General features: G+C 41.5%; 1 protein-coding gene across 2 annotated transcripts in view; it reads left to right on the top strand.

Annotated features, from left to right (window-relative positions):
- Nucleotides 1–335: 335 nt before the first annotated feature.
- Nucleotides 336–19,583, top strand: part of LOC137291527 (uncharacterized) — a 35,474-nt gene continuing 16,226 nt past the window's right edge. Inside the window, exons 1-2 of one of the 2 annotated variants that reach the window (XM_067822890.1) lie at nt 336–502; nt 18,774–18,946. In XM_067822890.1, coding sequence (XP_067678991.1) covers nt 18,845–18,946 — 102 coding nt within the window. In that variant the 5' untranslated portion in view covers nt 336–502; nt 18,774–18,844. Of the gene's footprint in view, nt 503–7,924; nt 7,961–18,773; nt 18,947–19,583 lie in introns of those variants that run through there. The other variant, XM_067822892.1, reaches the window with a different exon arrangement.

The raw sequence follows: 19,583 nt of genomic DNA, 5'->3' as shown, positions 1-19,583 counted from the left end.
TAACGATTAATTTATTTACTTGTTTGTGTACACAACCAAGATTAGAATACTCCGGGCATGCATACTGTTTCACGCTCTGCGAACCTAATCACTGTGCATTGAGGAGCTGGGGCCTGGAGCTTGTTGAAATCAAAACCAAATGACAGTTCAAATAATAATCGAACATTATTCCCAACTCCGCACACCCTGTGCACCGGTAGCAACCCCTTGCTTCCCTTGCGATTGAACGCCCGCATTCAACACGCTCTTGAATAGAAACCGAGTCAAGTCAGGGCTTGACACATATCCGAGTTGCCCATAGCTCTAATATGCATTGTTCTACTGGGTTGAAATAGGTAATGCCTGCCTTGTCAACGCTGAAAGTCACGTGACTGCTCGGCAGTCGGTCAGAGTGAAATCTACGGGTGGACATAACTACAGGTGTAAGCACTGACGCTCCCCAACTGTTACATGGAAAAAAAACCCCACAAACCCTAGTCGCATCTTCCTGAAACGCTAAAAGGTACGTGACCGTGTTGCTTGTTTGTTTGATTTTCTTTACTAGGCATTGTTTGTTTACACAGCACTGCAGATTTTACCTGTCTGGCTAAAAGTGTACATACACCTTTATATGATTGAACTATTCAACAAATCATCTAAAGTATGTACGAACGTTTAGTTAAGACTGAACATGCCTGCATTCATTACAGAAGTGAGGCTAAATAATAGATGGTAATTGAGTATCTGGTTAATGATTTTCGTGTGTTCACTATAGCGGTGTTGTATTAATCGAGTTGTGTACGTTAGTGGTAGGTTGTTGTATGTAAAGAAGCTTTGAACTCAGGCGAAACTTTGGTGTTAACGACTGGGTGTAGGATGTGGTTTTTTTTGTTTATTTGTTTGTTTGATTGACTGTTATTCATTCAAGAGTCATTTGTCCCACTGTGGGGCATGTGTACCGGACGATTCCAATGTTAATTGGAACGTGTCCAGATCAAGTACCCGGTAGCAAGGCGGTCGGGTATTTGTTTTGACAGACGTGTAGCAACTATATCGATTGTGTAGATTACATTTTGTTGAGTTATCTGCAAACGTTTTGTGACCAGTGACAGAAGATTAGCTAAATGTTCTGTGGGTCGTGTCTATATCTCGAGGGCACCAGACGTCATTATGTAAGCAGTTACTGCAATCCATGCTGACGTTGTATACAGGCCCATAATCATACACTGGGAGAGGAAATCGGGGTTGACCCAGGCTGCACAGTGTGATAGGAATCCTTATTGATTGTTAAGGTTCTGAAATGTGCGTTTGAGATGGGATTTTAATTGTTTTTGAAATTGATTATTTTGACATATTTTTGTTATATTATTATATTTGTGTGGGTATGGTGTTAACATAGCTGTTACTTGTTACTGTTGTTCCAAAGTGTTTTAGGTGATATTTATTCATTTATTTATTTATTTATTTATTTTGTTTGTTTGTTTGTTTGTTTGTTTGTTTGTCTATTTATTTATTTATTTGGTGAAATGATTTTGGGGGTGGTAGGACATTAGTGTTGGTTGAAGTATCACCCTGGGTAGATTTATGATCATGTCTGTTCTGTTAGCAACATAACAGTATTTAATCGTAGTCTCATATAATATGCTGCATCACACATGGTTTATTTGTGTCATAGTGGTTAAACGTTACACGTATCTTGTTGTATGTCAATCAATCAAACAATGTGACTGACCAATCAGAAACGTCCAAAGCTATACATGATCAGCATTCTGTCCGGCAACGTGATAACTGTTTTATACATAGCTTCGATAATGTCATTTAGATACATCCGAGTACCTCCTGAAATGTAACATAATAATTATTAGAGACATACAGATCCTCTAATTTACTTACCCATGCTGATGACAGATTCGTCCACACTGTTAAAGCTTTGGCTAAAGGTTAACGTAAGTGTTACAACAGTAATGCTATCATCTTAATTATATGACTACTAAGATATACTGTTTCATTCTTTGCATGTTTAAAGGCAGTGATTGATATTTTTCATGTCATGTTGTAAATACCACATAACAATATTTGTTATATTCCTGTTTGAGTCAGTATTACATTAAACGTACACATAAATGCATTTGGTTCTGTTAGAATGAGGACGGTTGTGTTCGTTACAGACTAGATTAAAATGTCGTGGTTGTTACTGCAATGTCTAATTGTGATTCCAACTTTAATCTATCCATCAGCAGAATATTTTATCATTGTATGTGAGTGAATGAGTTTAGTTTTACGCCGCTTTTTTTATCAATATTCCAGCAATATCACGGCGGGGGACACCAGAAATGGGCATGACACTTTATACCCATATAGGGAATCCCACCCCTTCCTTCATTGTATCATTGTTTATCACTGTATGTACAATATAATGCTGACATTTATCAATACCAGGATAGTAACATTAAAATACCTAAGTCTGTAATGATGTCTCCAGAGATATGGTTACTATAGAAGAACCTATAACTGTAACCCAGATAACACACCATAACACATTAATCTGTTGACGGGATGGCTGTATTGGTACAGTACAATAGGGTTAATTAAGACCAACTGGACATGGAATGACCACCTAGCCCTGTGTGTAAGGGGATGTTTCTATGTATCGTTGATAGTGCCATTGTGAGTACGGTGTTGTCTCAGAACGAATTAAGTTGCAATAATCGTCAAACAACATACAATCTGGTCTCATTAGAGTTCCATGACCTTCAAGCCCGAACAATCACCCGCACTGTGTCAGGGAAGCGGCACGACATAAACTGAGATTTTCAACACTGAGCGATATAATCAGAATTAAGGCGTATGTGGTATCCAACAGCAACTGTCGGACCGGCCAGCACCACGGGTATGTTGTGTTCCAAAAAAGAATTAACATATATGTTTTACCTGTTTTATTTCGTGTAAGGTATACATGTGTTTATATCACACTAGGGTTAGCATGTACAGCGTCACGAATCATGTAATGTATAACGGCGTGGATGGTGTCGATTACATATGTTCTGTACCGTCCATTAATGCAGGTAGTGTGTGTGACTTCATGTTGGTTTACACCGCAGTGAGTAATAATTCCGCTGAACCCCGACAAAGCGTAAACCGAGTTTCACAAACCATAACCGAGTTTCACAAACCATAAACCGAGTTTCACAAACCACAGGTTGGCAGCAACGGTGTACGGGGTTGGCCATACCTCCACATTCTCTACCTAATCGAACATGGACCCGGCAATCAAGTGATTGACCTCATGAGCATCGATCATCAGTATGAGACCAAGTCAGCGAGTCTGACCAGCTGATCCCGTTAGTCGCCTTTTACAAGCATGTGTTGTTGAAGATCTATGATCTTCACGGGTACAATAGCATGATCGATGCTTGTGACGTGTTGATCACTGTAGTGTACTGTCTCCTCCGGACTCGATTATTTACAGACCGCTGCCATACAGCTTGACAGTCCAGTGATTAACAGCATGAGCATGGGTCAACGCAGTTGGGAACCCATGACATGTTTGAACCACGACAGCGCAGCTGATTATTCCATCCCATTAGTGGCCGCTTACGAAAGGCATGAGTTGCTGAATTCTAACCTGGATCTTCACGGTTATGGTGCAGTCAGTATATTATAGACTTTGCTAACCTGGATCTTCACGGTTATGGTGCAGTATGTTATAGACTTTGCTAACCTGGATCTTCACGGTTATGGTGCAGTATATTGTAGACTTTGCTAACCTGGATCTTCACGGTTATGGTGCAGTATATTGTAGACTTTGCTAACCTGGATCTTCACGGTTATGGTGCAGTATATTATAGACTTTGCTAACCTGGATCTTCACGGTTATGGTGCAGTATATTGTAGACTTTGCTAACCTGGATCTTCACGGTTATGGTGCAGTATATTATAGACTTTGCTAACCTGAATCTTCACGGTTATGGTGCAGTATATTATAGACTTTGCTAACCTGGATCTTCACGGTTATGGTGCAGTCAATATATTGTAGACTTTGCTAACCTGGATCTTCACGGTTATGGTGCAGTATATTATAGACTTTGCTAACCTGGATCTTCACGGTTATGGTGCAGTATATTGTAGACTTTGCTAACCTGGATCTTCACGGTTATGGTGCAGTCAGTATATTATAGACTTTGCTAACCTGGATCTTCACGGTTATGGTGCAGTATGTTATAGACTTTGCTAACCTGGATCTTCACGGTTATGGTGCAGTATATTGTAGACTTTGCTAACCTGGATCTTCACGGTTATGGTGCAGTATATTATAGACTTTGCTAACCTGAATCTTCACGGTTATGGTGCAGTATATTATAGACTTTGCTAACCTGGATCTTCACGGTTATGGTGCAGTCAGTATATTGTAGACTTTGCTAACCTGGATCTTCACGGTTATGGTGCAGTATATTATAGACTTTGCTAACCTGGATCTTCACGGTTATGGTGCAGTATATTGTAGACTTTGCTAACCTGGATCTTCACGGTTATGGTGCAGTCAGTATATTATAGACTTTGCTAACCTGGATCTTCACGGTTATGGTGCAGTATGTTATAGACTTTGCTAACCTGGATCTTCACGGTTATGGTGCAGTATATTGTAGACTTTGCTAACCTGGATCTTCACGGTTATGGTGCAGTATATTATAGACTTTGCTAACCTGAATCTTCACGGTTATGGTGCAGTATATTATAGACTTTGCTAACCTGGATCTTCACGGTTATGGTGCAGTCAGTATATTGTAGACTTTGCTAACCTGGATCTTCACGGTTATGGTGCAGTATATTATAGACTTTGCTAACCTGAATCTTCACGGTTATGGTGCAGTATATTATAGACTTTGCTAACCTGGATCTTCACGGTTATGGTGCAGTATATTGTAGACTTTGCTAACCTGGATCTTCACGGTTATGGTGCAGTCAGTATATTGTAGACTTTGCTAACCTGGATCTTCACGGTTATGGTGCAGTATATTATAGACTTTGCTAACCTGGATCTTCACGGTTATGGTGCAGTCAGTATATTGTAGACTTTGCTAACCTGAATCTTCACGGTTATGGTGCAGTATATTATAGACTTTGCTAACCTGGATCTTCACGGTTATGGTGCAGTATATTGTAGACTTTGCTAACCTGAATCTTCACGGTTATGGTGCAGTCAGTATATTATAGACTTTGCTAACCTGGATCTTCACGGTTATGGTGCAGTCAGTATATTGTAGACTTTGCTAACCTGGATCTTCACGGTTATGGTGCAGTATATTACAGACTTTGCTAACCTGGATCTTCACGGTTATGGTGCAGTCAGTATATTATAGACTTTGCTAACCTGGATCTTCACGGTTATGGTGCAGTCAGTATATTATAGACTTTGCTAACCTGAATCTTCACGGTTATGGTGCAGTATATTACAGACTTTGCTAACCTGAATCTTCACGGTTATGGTGCAGTCAGTATATTATAGACTTTGCTAACCTGGATCTTCACGGTTATGGTGCAGTCAGTATATTGTAGACTTTGCTAACCTGAATCTTCACGGTTATGGTGCAGTATATTACAGACTTTGCTAACCTGGATCTTCACGGTTATGGTGCAGTATATTGTAGACTTTGCTAACCTGGATCTTCACGGTTATGGTGCAGTCAGTATATTATAGACTTTGCTAACCTGGATCTTCACGGTTATGGTGCAGTCAGTATATTATAGACTTTGCTAACCTGAATCCTCACGGTTATGGTGCAGTCAGTATATTGTAGACTTTGCTAACCTGGATCTTCACGGTTATGGTGCAGTATATTATAGACTTTGCTAACCTTGATCTTCACGGTTATGGTGCAGTCAGTATATTGCAGACTTTGCTAACCTGGATCTTCACGGTTATGGTGCAGTATATTGTAGACTTTGCTAACCTGAATCTTCACGGTTATGGTGCAGTATATTGTAGACTTTGCTAACCTGGATCTTCACGGTTATGGTGCAGTATATTATAGACCTTGCTAACCTGGATCTTCACGGTTATGGTGCAGTATATTGTAGACTTTGCTAACCTGGATCTTCACGGTTATGGTGCAGTCAGTATATTGTAGACTTTGCTAACCTGGATCTTCACGGTTATGGTGCAGTCAGTATATTGTAGACTTTGCTAACCTGAATCTTCACGGTTATGGTGCAGTATATTGTAGACTTTGCTAACCTGGATCTTCACGGTTATGGTGCAGTCAGTATATTGTAGACTTTGCTAACCTGGATCTTCACGGTTATGGTGCAGTATATTATAGACTTTGCTAACCTGAATCTTCACGGTTATTGTGCAGTATATTGTAGACTTTGCTAACCTGGATCTTCACGGTTATGGTGCAGTATATTATAGACCTTGCTAACCTGAATCTTCACGGTTATGGTGCAGTATATTGTAGACTTTGCTAACCTGGATCTTCACGGTTATGGTGCAGTCAGTATATTGTAGACTTTGCTAACCTGAATCTTCACGGTTATGGTGCAGTCAGTATATTGTAGACTTTGCTAACCTGAATCTTCACGGTTATGGTGCAGTATATTGTAGACTTTGCTAACCTGGATCTTCACGGTTATGGTGCAGTCAGTATATTGTAGACTTTGCTAACCTGGATCTTCACGGTTATGGTGCAGTATATTATAGACTTTGCTAACCTGAATCTTCACGGTTATGGTGCAGTCAGTATATTGTAGACTTTGCTAACCTGGATCTTCACGGTTATGGTGCAGTATATTACAGACTTTGCTAACCTGGATCTTCACGGTTATGGTGCAGTATATTGTAGACTTTGCTAACCTGAATCTTCACGGTTATGGTGCAGTATATTATAGACTTTGCTAACCTGGATCTTCACGGTTATGGTGCAGTCAGTATATTGTAGACTTTGCTAACCTGGATCTTCACGGTTATGGTGCAGTATATTACAGACTTTGCTAACCTGGATCTTCACGGTTATGGTGCAGTATGTTATAGACTTTGCTAACCTGGATCTTCACGGTTATGGTGCAGTATATTGTAGACTTTGCTAACCTGAATCTTCACGGTTATGGTGCAGTATATTATAGACTTTGCTAACCTGGATCTTCACGGTTATGGTGCAGTATATTGTAGACTTTGCTAACCTGGATCTTCACGGTTATGGTGCAGTATGTTATAGACTTTGCTAACCTGGATCTTCACGGTTATGGTGCAGTATGTTATAGACTTTGCTAACCTGGATCTTCACGGTTATGGTGCAGTATGTTATAGACTTTGCTAACCTGGATCTTCACGGTTATGGTGCAGTATGTTATAGACTTTGCTGCTATAATGACAGCGATAGAGAACATTCTGTGAGACATATACAGTGTGTGGAGATTGTAAGGTGGCATTCAATCAATATGTACCGTTACGCTAGTTCATAGACTTTGGACCCAGGCGCTCTCTTATAAACGCGGTGTAAGGGAGTTCTAGCGTGTTATTGGTTCGTATGTTCTAGAGTGTCATTGTTTCGAGTTTTTAGCGTGTCACTGGTTCGTATAGAACACAATTCTAGTAATTACAACGACATTACAAATTGTTCTCATAGCTGGCGTGAAGTCTTTTGAGACTAATTATCAATAAAACAGGGCAGCTGTTAACGCCGTCGCTAAGGACATTGCAGTACATGTAACAAAACAAGACTTGTCATATATATATTGATATTCAAGCATTACGCGTGTAAAAAATATTTTCTCTACTTGTATTTATAAGCATGGACCAAACACTGTCTACTTGGGAGACCCCGGCATATATCTGTTCAGTCCTCCAGATAAGTCAGAGATTTATACAGACGTCATAGTCACTTGCTTGTCAGGGGAGATAATAAGGTCAACTTCCTAGTAACAGTCGCTCTTCATTGTGACAGGTACCATATGTTAAATCAACAAGAGTGAACGAGATGACGTGAGTAAGACTTCGTGTTATTGGGAGTGTCGCTGTAAATTTTGGGATATATGGTGGAAAATCGAGGAATAAGTAGTGAACAACTGTAGAATCATGGTGAATAATTGTTGAATACATGGCGAATAGTATCTGAATGCATTGTGAACAGTTTTAAAGTAGACGATGAACAATTGCAGGAAAAACACGGTGGATAATTGTAGAATATGTGGTGGATAATTATAGAATACGTGGTGAATAATTGTAGAATACGTGGTGAATAATTGTAGAATACGTGGTGAATAATTGTAGAATTTATGATGAATAATTGTAGGATAAATGTTTAATCATTGTAGAATACTTTGTGAATAATTGTTGAATATATGGTGAATTATTGTAGAATAGGTGAATAATCGTATGATATATGGTGAATACTTGTAAACTATATATGGTGATTGGTTGTAAAATGCACGATGAGTAATTGTAGAACACCTGGGGAGTAATCTATAGATAAGTTATATCAGCTGGTTCTGTATGGATTAATTTGTCATTCCGATTAATCCCTCTGAAGATACCAATATTTTTCCCTGGAACGTACTTGTCGCACGAAAGCCTGCTAGGGCCATTTAACGTACATATTTCAACTAAGTGCCTTGAAATTCCAAGATAAAACATGGACGTGAGAGGCTTTCGTACAAAAAGGGTTTCGGTAATATTGTGTAGAGAGAAAGATTATCACAAAGACATCGCAAGAACAGCATTATGTGAAAGGGGTTTACGGTTTGACATGTACTCTAGTACTGCATACAGTGACGTTATCAGAGAGGCGTATCGTAATCATGGTAATAGGGACTTAATATTGATTATCGCCACTTACAGGCGAGCAACTGACGTAAGACGTATATTTGCGTTTGGATTTATGTAGTTTGCCCTAATAACTACTTCTGTACCAGGAGTTATATCACACACATTTAGACTGACGTGTGATAAATGTCGGTGGAGTCGAAGAAAAATCAGTTATGTTGGTTACGTCATCTGCTCTACGGGTATTGAAGAACGTTCCACAACTCTGAACTTGGGTCAGACCGTTATATGTAGAATTCACTAGACCCTGTCCCGTTACGAACCATCCCTTCAAGTTCAGTGAGTTTAGTTTTACGCCGCACTCAGCAATATTCCAGCTGTATGGCGGCCTTTCAATGTCAACCCATTCTAAACTCCTTCCTGCCCCTCATGAGTTCAGCACCGCTCCCCTACAATACTTGACCTCCTCTGTGGTGTAGTGGTTAGACTGTTGGCCTGGAGAGCTGAAGGTCGTGGGTTCGAACCCCGCCCGCGTCATGTGGACCTTAAAATATGGTACTTGTTGGTCCCTGCCTGGCGGTCGGCATTAATGGGTACAACCGGAACTGGTCGGCTCGGAGTCAGCATAATGTGCCTGTGTGGGGTAATCATGCTTAACTGCATTATGGTGTCTCAGTCAGTTATAAAACCAGCTTGCACGTCGTCACAGTGGCATCTTACGGATGACCACCGCATCCTACCAGTTGCCTCGTATGAAAACATAGGTTACAGAAGATCAATTCTAATCGATGCCTTAACCCGTCAGTAGCTTATCCAATTCGGCCTACCCATCCCGTCCAAACGATTCCACTGAAACGACCCAAACTGACCCACACCGACACCGCCAGTAACTGCAACCCGACACGAACCCATTTCTACCTTATCTGCTGCCCCCTGGTTCAGGACGTGAGGTGGCCCCATACCGTAATGCAACCACCCCTTTTTACCCCGTTACTCAGTGATTCACAGAATGTAATCTACCCCTTCTCAAATAATGTCATGACCCATTTCTGTTAACACCTAGGTGGCAAGGTGAAATTAATTTATCAGTGTGTTTTGAGGAAATCACTTAGTGAGGATTTCCCTCTCAATGTATAACCGGCCACACATACAGCAAACAAGGCTGTGTTTAGCTCACAGTTACACTGCGTCGAGTACAGCTATACCGTAGTAGGAGTGAGTGAATGAGATAATTTTACGCCCCACTTGCAATATTCCTGCAAAATCACGACGGGGACACCATGTGGGAACGGACCCAGATCTTCAGCATAACGAGCGAACGCTTTATCCGCTGGGCTAAACCACCGTATACCGTCATCCTGTGATGACAGGGCAAGTGGTTGGTAGGAGACATGCTTGCAAATTATAAAGAAGATGGTATCTGTAACACATTACTTTCTTTATGGTCTTTTGTCTTCAAAATGCCCGCCAAGACTTTAGGGACGGTGGGGTAGCCTCGCGCTTAAAGTGTTTGCTCGTCACGCCGAAGACCCGGGTTCGATTCACCACATGGGTACAACGTGTGAAGCACATTTCTGGTGTTCCTCGCCGTGATATTGCTGGAATATTGTTACAATATTGCTAAAACATACTTACTCATCCACTCACTCACTCACTCACTCACTCACTATCAAGACTTTGGATTAAGATATCCTGTGTTTGATAAACATTAAAGTGTTTTTATGTATGAACCAATATACATGTTAAACGTGGTATGGGAGTCCTCGGTAAATTAATTCCACCTCGACATAATCAGAGATACGTCTTCTTTCAAGTTTCAATCCCCGTATTCATGTACTTTCTTTTCCCATGAATTGAGATAAAATTTGTGTAGACAAAATCATTTTCAAAGGAGCTCGTGCAGATAAGATAAAAACGATTACGAAATCGAAATCCCACTGATTGTAACATTGAGTATTAGTCACAATATATTTTGGTAACGCTACGTGACGTACTACCTGTCCCAAACCGCTAGGTCTCTATGCACCAACACCTGCTGTTTGCGCAAGCTCTATATCTAACCAGGATCGTTTCACAAAACAGCAGTGAGTATTTAACTTGGACTATATCTGACTCATGGTTTTCAGTATTTTGTGTGGTATTAATACAATATATGTTTCAGAATATGTTGTTGGGGGTTTTGTGTGTGTGTGTTTTTCTTTTGTTTATTTTATTTTATTTTATTTTATTTTATGTTTGTATTTATTTTAAAATTTTATTTTATTTTAATTTATGTTTTTGGGTTTTTGTTACTTCTTTGTTTTTGTTTTGGGGGTAATTTTTGTTTGATTCCTATGGTCTTGTGGTTTATCAGTTTGTATGGACAATGTTAAAGAAAATTAGTCACATCTTTTCTTAAATATGTGTACAGGTAACTTTCCGGAGCTTTCTGTGTTTGGCTTGCTTCTATCGCCCTTCTTCGAGCTGGCACAACCTCCAGTCACGCTGTTACGATTTTCACGCACCATTAACACCACATATTTACAATCTCTTGACAAAATATCGATCGGCAATAACTCCCATGCCCGTGGCGCGATTCAGATCGTACATATGTATTCCATTGTCGCTTTGTTAGAGGGCTATTTGTATGGGCAGCGTTGTCGGGTCATTTGATGTCGACCGATGACCAATCAGGTGATCCTGTGCAGCCGGAAGTGTTTGTTGACAACCTGTAAACAAAGATTCAGTCGTTTGTTGTGTTTTCACCCTCATACGATATCATCCTCTGTACCCAGGGGTGTGTTATGCCCTATTGTACCCGACGGAGTAGAAGCAAGACATGAGGTGGACCTTTGTACCTACGTTTCAAGTAAGCTTTCTGTCTGATTAGGAGTCAGTTAAGTGAGTGAGTTTTGTTTTACACCGCGTTTTTGCAATACTCCAGCAATGTCACGACGAGGAACACCAGCAATGGGCTCATCACGTTGCACGCCATTGTAACCTTCGGCTATGATTACACGATGCCATTTAGAAAGTGGTCAAATGCAACATATGTCATATTTGGGATTTCACTTTCTTAGTAAAGTACAAATTCTAGTACTTTTTTCGGTTGAGTCCCATCCGGGATTCGAACCCGCACCCTCAGAGTCAGGCACCTAATCGCCAGCACACAAAGTCAGCCGCCTAGCCCGCTCAGCCACCGGAAGTCGCGGTGGCTGAGCGGGCTAGGCGGCTGACTTTGTGTGCTGGCGATTAGGTGCCTGACTCTGAGGGTGCGGGTTCGAATCCCGGATGGGACTCAACCGAAAAAAGTACTAGAATTTGTACTTTACTAAGAAAGTGAAATCCCAAATATGACATATGTAACCTTCGGCTAGTCTGTCCCACAGTCCCCGAACCAGATTAATTTTCCGACTGCCTACCCCTCTCTGCAGTGCTAAAGCTTTAAATGACACAAATCTAGACTTCCTCAGGTTCAGAATCTCTGGTCTCCCTGGGGCCCCTTTTCAATGTAAATTGGTTTGTTTGTTACTCTCAAAATTATAATCCGAGACTAAGCCTTAATCTAGCCTTAGGCGAGGGCGAACGCTTCAACCTCAAGGCTTACACCACTGCCATTAAAGGGGTTTGTTAAAATCTCATTTGATACTTGTTTACGTGATCGTATGAATGATGTAACCCATGCTTGTCGTCAGAGGCGACTAACGGGATCAGGTGGCCAGGCTCTCTGACTTGGCTGACACATGTCATCGGGTCCCAATTACGGATATAGATATTGTTGATGACTAGATTGTCTGGTCCAGACTAGATTATTTACAGACTGCCGCCATTACTAGAATATTGCTGAGTGCGGCGTAAAACTAAACTCACTCACTGATTACACTAGGCCAGATGTCAGCACCCCCCTACCATTATGGGTAATGAAATGTATAGCGTCGTCACTCCACAATACGTTTGTACACTTCATGTAATCCCAGTCACAAGGGTTTGTTATGTTGTCGGTTGAAGTGACTGTAGACTTTGGTTTACCTTTACTAAGTGCCATTTACAACGTTATTTATTGTTTTATTACGTAAAGCTAATTTACTGTAACTCTGAGAGTCAACACACCTGTCTCAGTCGTAAAGCCATCGCCTCGATCTTGTTGCAGTACTATTGAACGACACCTTAAGCCTCTTTCTCCTCACTTCACTCAAATGAAATTTCCCGTTAACATGTTGTCAGATCTACGAATCATGTTCATGACTAATGTCACGTTATATACATGTAGGAGTGAGTTGGGTTTAGCAATATTCCGCAATGTCACGCCTGGGGACAACGGAAATAAGCTTCACACATTGCTCCAGTGTGGAGAATCGGACCCCGACCGATTGCTTTAACAAGTGAATGCTTTAACCACTTGACTTCCCCAACACCCCTGTAGGAGATCATAGGCTACAATGTAAGGTTGAGGAGTATTGGCGTCTTGAGAGAATGAATATGGATACACGCCGCTTTAGCAGTATTCCAGCACTATCACGGTGTTCTCTTATATGGTGGTATGAGCAGAATTCAGGCAAAGTCACCTCAAGGGTCACCAGAAATGTGCTTCACCTAGACTAACCCTTGGTCTCAGATGTTGATAAACCCGTTTAAATTGAAATGCAACTAACGGGGTCGGGTGGTCAGGCTCGCTGACTAGGTTGACACGTGTCATCGGTTCCCAATTGCGCAGATCGATGCTGATTCTGTTGATCACTGGTTTGTATGGATCAGACTCGATTATTTACAGGTCGGGGCCACATAGCTGGAATATTGCTGAGTGCGGCGTAAAACTAAACTCACCAACTCGAACATGAGTCTCATTAACCTATTCAGATAATGAACTACGTTCAGCCGATCCGAATTTTCTCCTGTGAAAGTGAAAATACGCACCAAAAACAAACTCTGGTTACACTGAATTCTAATTTCAGAAGAAAATGATATTTACAAATGAATTTTAATTTTAAACTTTAATACCATCGTATTTCTATATTTTATGTCGGCGTTTAGGCAGCATACCTTAACTGGGGTGAAGAGAAAGAGGCTTAAGGTGTCGTTCAATAGTATTGCAACAAGAAATCGCAGACCTTTTGGTAAGGTCGTAAAATGATTCACAATGCCTCTGGTCCGCTGATTACGCCTGCAATGTGTTTTACCGACTATTCAGTGTAGTTCTGTAACACACAATGAGATTGATATAATATCAATTCCGTACCAGACCGCCAACGTTTTCTACGCTAGCGGCAGAACCTCTTTATGAGACGTCCAATTTACATTTTCCGTTTGTCAGAGCTCGCTGTACGCGTTTGCAAGGATTAGGAGGGTCGTAGTATTGCAATATACAAGTGCTTAGACGTATCAGACCATACTGATTAATATTTATGTAGCCAGTTAAATGAATTAATCTAAAACTGGACTTTTTCTCACACTTAGTAGGACGGAACCCAGTAAACAGGAGACGTGGCTGTTCTTTAATCAATGTTTTGACTTGTACTCACTTAAATTGAAATGGAGCCCCAGTGAGATGGGAAATTTGGAGCCTGAAACTGGGAGAATTGAGACTTCCTTCATCTAGGGCTTTAACATTGCAGGGAGGTCTAGGCAGTAGGGAAACTAATGTCGTCAAGTGACTGTGAGACAGACTATGCTTCACACATCGTATTCGTGTGGGGAATTGAACCAGAACTTTGACTAGACGCACGAATGCTTTAAACACAAGGCTACCCGCCCAGCCCTGCGAGGTCTTGAATCGTGAGCTTTCGCTATGTATGGAATTACAAAAAAAACTCAAAAAACATTTATTCCTAGAATTAAAAAGCATATGTATTTCACAGAACACTCCAGCAGGTGGCATACAGCTTAAAAGGTACTGCATCACGGGTAATGTTTATTTTGATGTTAAATTTAATGTTAGTACAATCAGCAATTAGTGCGTATACATTCCTACCAGCTGTACAACAGGTGAGCGCCGTGGCGCCTCTCAGTGGCACAATCCAGATATCACTAACAGAACACAGAACAGATACATCCAGTGTGTTCCCGTTACCCTTCAGATTACACCAGGAGTGTAACGCAGGTTGTGTTTGTACTGGACTGAGGCCAATTGAGATTAGACGCCAATAATGACGTCATCTGTGTTGATTCGAATACCTCTGTCGGAATACGTTCGGTGACGCCTGTTACAGACTGTCAGTTCATACCCTGCTGTAAATCTGCATATCAATAATCTCTAGAACAGTAATGGGATATCGATATTATAAGAATCGATAACTAATACAGTCGCTCGGCAGCGCTTTTGATGCCCATGTCAACTGTTCATTTCGCGTCCTTAAATACCTCAGCAACCCATGCTTGCCATAAAAGGCGACTATGCTTGTCGTAAGAGGCGACTAACGGGATCGGGTGGTCAGGCTCGCTGACCTCGTTGACGCGTGTCATCGGTTCCCAATTGCGCAGATCGATGCTCGTGTTGTTGATCACTGGATTGTCAGGTCCAGACTCGATTATTTACAGACCGCCGCCATATAGCTGTAATATTGCTGAGTGTGGCGTAAAACTAAACTCACTCACTCACTCCTTAAATACCTCAGCAGAGTTCACTGATTTTCTGCAGCAATTTACGAGATATGATTCTTAAACTGACTGATTACCGTAAGAACATTCACTACGGCTTAGTTTGTGTATTAACTATGTCAAAAAAGTTGATTTATCATCTGTGGCGTTATTAGAAACGCAGAATAGAAAGTAGTTGTATTTCTGTCAACTGTTGTACTTTATCATCATTGCATTTGATATTACGAGTGTTTAATATAATGCAGTATAATAAATTTTGAAATAAAGATTATGTTTTAAGACGTAAAAATGTACTCTTTTTTGAGAGAGTGAGTGAGTTTAGTTTCATACCGCCTTTGGCAATATTCCAGCAATATTACGACGGGAGATACGAAAAATGGGCTTCACACATTGTACCCATGTGATGAATAGAACCCTGGTCTTAAGCTACCCCACCGTCCCCTTGGTCCTTCATTACTGTTATACTAGTGTATGCTTGTAACACTTCCAACTGACTTCTCACTTCTAATTTACACTCTTACGCGCGCCTGACCTCACTCACTCACTCACTCCTCACTAATGCAACCAAGTCACCTACTTACCCAACCTATTTCCCTAAAGAACGTTTCCATGTGCAGTCTGTTTTGACTACCGATCATCACAGCTCTAATGTAATGCGTGTTTATCTGTATTCGAAATCTATATGTTGTTAATTTATAGTATTTCATCAATCGTTCCTAATACAAATAGCTTTTTAAACGCTGTACTAATTAACAGATTTGAATCCATAAGTTCAACCGAGCGGCTGTGAGCACGAAAGACGTGCGCTTACTTGTGATCTGTCGCTATTGTCGAGATCGATACTGAAAGTATTAATCATTTGTGGAAAGAAGCGCTGACCCTTGAGAGCTCGTGGAGGGATGCGCGAGTGCTGTAAACGGGGCGAGCGCCACTGGTCGATGATGGCGTATGCCAGCAGACGACACCTTTTGCAGACGACAGAAACTGTCTGACAATGTGAAACAAGGGGTATTTAAATGGCAGACGACATTTATGCAAACTGGAGGAGCTAAACCCTAGGAAATAACGACGGCGATATAAGCTATACTGGAGACTTTGCTATGAATATTGACCTGGAGTCTAACAAGGTTTGTAGCAGTCCTTTGTGGCACATCCTCCATATGTAATCATGTCATCCATATGTAATGTGGCACAGCTATCTGTTTTTATGTCATCAGTGAGGGGTTCGCTAGGGTATGGGGAAACCTGTGTTGTTCCTCTAGCAGTTAACTCTAAATCACTGACACAACATGCGTTGTTTTGTAAACAGTCTGCGAAAATTATGTCGCTAGTTCCGGTGAACGGGTTTATGAAGCGATATCACCATCTTTCTGGTATCAGGGGATGCGTCCACCAACAGCTTGACGAGCAGTTGTTACCGTGATGCTGTCGGCGTTGGCAGTAACTGAGTTTGTTTTGTGATGCTCTTGGTGTTGGCAGTAACCAATCTGTGGTGATACTCTACTAGCTTGGCCTGTTGTGATGCTCTCAGTGTTGGTTGTAGCTAAAGCCCCGCCTGATTTGCTGGTCCATATTGTTTGTACTATCGTTACGAACAAAGTACAGTATTCTATTCAAGGCGAGGTTAACTGATTGTTCAACGTGCTAGGTTCATCTTACTAGGTTTACTTGAATTAAATCATTAGGCTTACTGTAAACCTACTATCTACGGTGGGGGTAGCTTTATGGTTACAGCGTTCGTTCGTCAGCCTGAAGACCGGATTCGATTCCGCACATACAGCATTCTCCGGCCGCGATATTGGTGGAATGTTGCATAAACCGACACAATACTCAACTCACTCACTCACTCAAACCCACTCACTCACTCACTGACGTATTACAACCCCGTTCGGGTTTACTCCGATGATCGGGAAACTCCCCCTACAATAACTGAATGCGTAAACAAAGGGACAGACTAATGCTTAGTCTCTGAATATATATCATTTTGATAGTAACAAAGTAACCAAAAAAAACAGAAAGGGAGTCCCACGGAGACCCCCAACCCCACCCCCCAAGAAGCCTGTATACGCAAAGGCAGCAAGTGTAAGTGTGTTTATTGTTCTAAGTAGCGGTACATGTCAGGTTTATATATTGCTGTTTGCCAAGCTTAAACAGTTGCCCTCGTGGATTCAATTTCTACCACAGCACCGAAATGACTGCTGATGAACTGTTGAGTCAGTCGCTTTGAAATACCGTCCTTTCAGTACATAAAAATCTTGTACAGAATAAATAGACAGTCTCATATATTACGTTATCTAGCTCTGTTGGATGTTAATGGCATACGAAGCTGTTATTTATATATACATGTGAGTGTATTGAACATTACACAAACGGGGAGTTAGATATAATTGATGTTAATGGTTAATGGTTCAAGTGTTTGTCTGGCTGAGGAGACAATCAGTCTACACCCCAGACCTATGCACGATTACTGGGTGGGAGGTACCCATCCCGTACAGTGTGTCGTGGCTGGGGCGTTTACCGAGTCTGTGAAGAGTTTGATCAACCGAACAGGTGCGAGAAGCCTCAGTACGACAGAAACGTGTTATATCCCAGTGTAATCCCAATTATGACATATGTTGCATTTGACTACTTTCTAAAAGACATTGTGTGTTAATATGTCATTAAATGGACGCGGCATTTCGTCCTGTCAACTCAGGTGGGTCGCCTCAAACTAAAGCTGGTCCCGTAATTTCATTCGTGATGGAACAAATGTTTATGAGTTCGAATTTTTCAGTTTAATCTTGTTTACAAGTATTTTGTTTACTGTTTGCATTACGGTTGAGTGAGTTTAGTTTTAGAAACGTTCCAGCAATATCACTGCGGGGGACACTAGAAATGGGCTTCACACATTGTGCCCATGTGCCGTATCCAACCAGGGTCTTCAGTGTGACGTCATATAGCCTGTTTATCATTGTGTATGGACCAGACAACCAGGCCGAGGTAATAAAATCATAGGGCTAAGTTCTAGATGCATCCAGGTATAGTGGAGATTTATCTGAATGTATGCCCTGGAGATATCGAGGATGCAGCATAGGTGACCATTTCGTACCTGGATTCCTTTCGGAGCGAGGCGACTCGTGAAGATCCGGATTACATCTGGGCTTCAGGAACCCATGCTTGTCGTAAGAGGCGACTGACGGGATCAGGTGGTCAGGCTTTCTGACTTGGTTCACACATGTCATCGTATCCCAGTTGCATAGATCGATACTCATGGTGTTGATGAATGGATTGTCTGTGTGCGGCATAAAACTAAACTCACTCACTCGGAGCGAAGAATTAGCACTTTCACTCATGTTCGTGAGGCGTTGAACCTCACTCACGCACTCACTCACTCATTCACTCACTCTGCAAATCACTCACCGTTTAGTTTTACTCACGAGAATAACACCTTAGTGTGACCACGTTTGACTCTGTGTTGCAGATAACTGAGCATGCCCCTACCCACCACATAACGCACAGCCCGAGTGACGTCACCACCTGTTAGTTTGCACGATGGGAAGCGGCGCGTCCAAAGAGACGAGTCGGCCGGCCACGGTCGCGTCACAAAACGCCTCCACCTCGTCCAGACCGTCAACGTCATCAACGGGGGTCAAGGTCAGCAGAAACTCAAAAACAGAGAGATATATTACACCATTGCGTCTTCTTGTCTTATTCCAATATAGACCTACACTTGACATTGTTGAATCTTTCTTAGCGTCAACGGTCGTTGCCGTCATGATATGGGGCTTGCCATGTCTGTTTTACAATGCGAATGTCCCTTTAACAGTTCTGTATAAACGGTACCTCAAAGTAATTACGTCCATAGGAGAGAGAAATACAAAGTTAAACGTAAGCTTATAATTCCGATTATGTAAATTAGTGTGGGTCACAAGCAACACGCCAGCCTCTACAGTCCCCCCAAAACGAGTTTTACACAGGTATGACGTTTAACAAATACAGTTCTAAGGAACTCTCTTTTAATACAAAACCGTCCAAAGTCGGGAGCTGAAAGGGAGATATAACGGTTGGTATAGCACAGAATTTTGGCACGACGCTCATAAAGCGCCTATTACCTGTGAAAAGAGGAGCACATGGCGTAGTCTTATATTCATCAATAGAGGTTATCATTCAATCATTCTGGACATGGCTTAATTAATACCTTCATCTATACATAAGCCGAGCGGAGGTTGCAATCACGAAAAGTTATGGGAAAGAAGAGATTTTGTTGTGAAAGGATGTTTCTTGTCGCAAA

Source organism: Haliotis asinina, chromosome 7, assembly GCF_037392515.1.
Source record: "Haliotis asinina isolate JCU_RB_2024 chromosome 7, JCU_Hal_asi_v2, whole genome shotgun sequence".
NCBI classification, from domain to species: Eukaryota; Metazoa; Mollusca; class Gastropoda; order Lepetellida; family Haliotidae; genus Haliotis; species Haliotis asinina.
The sequence above is the reverse complement of the archived record's forward strand: the minus strand, read 5'-3'. Positions and strand labels throughout refer to the sequence as shown.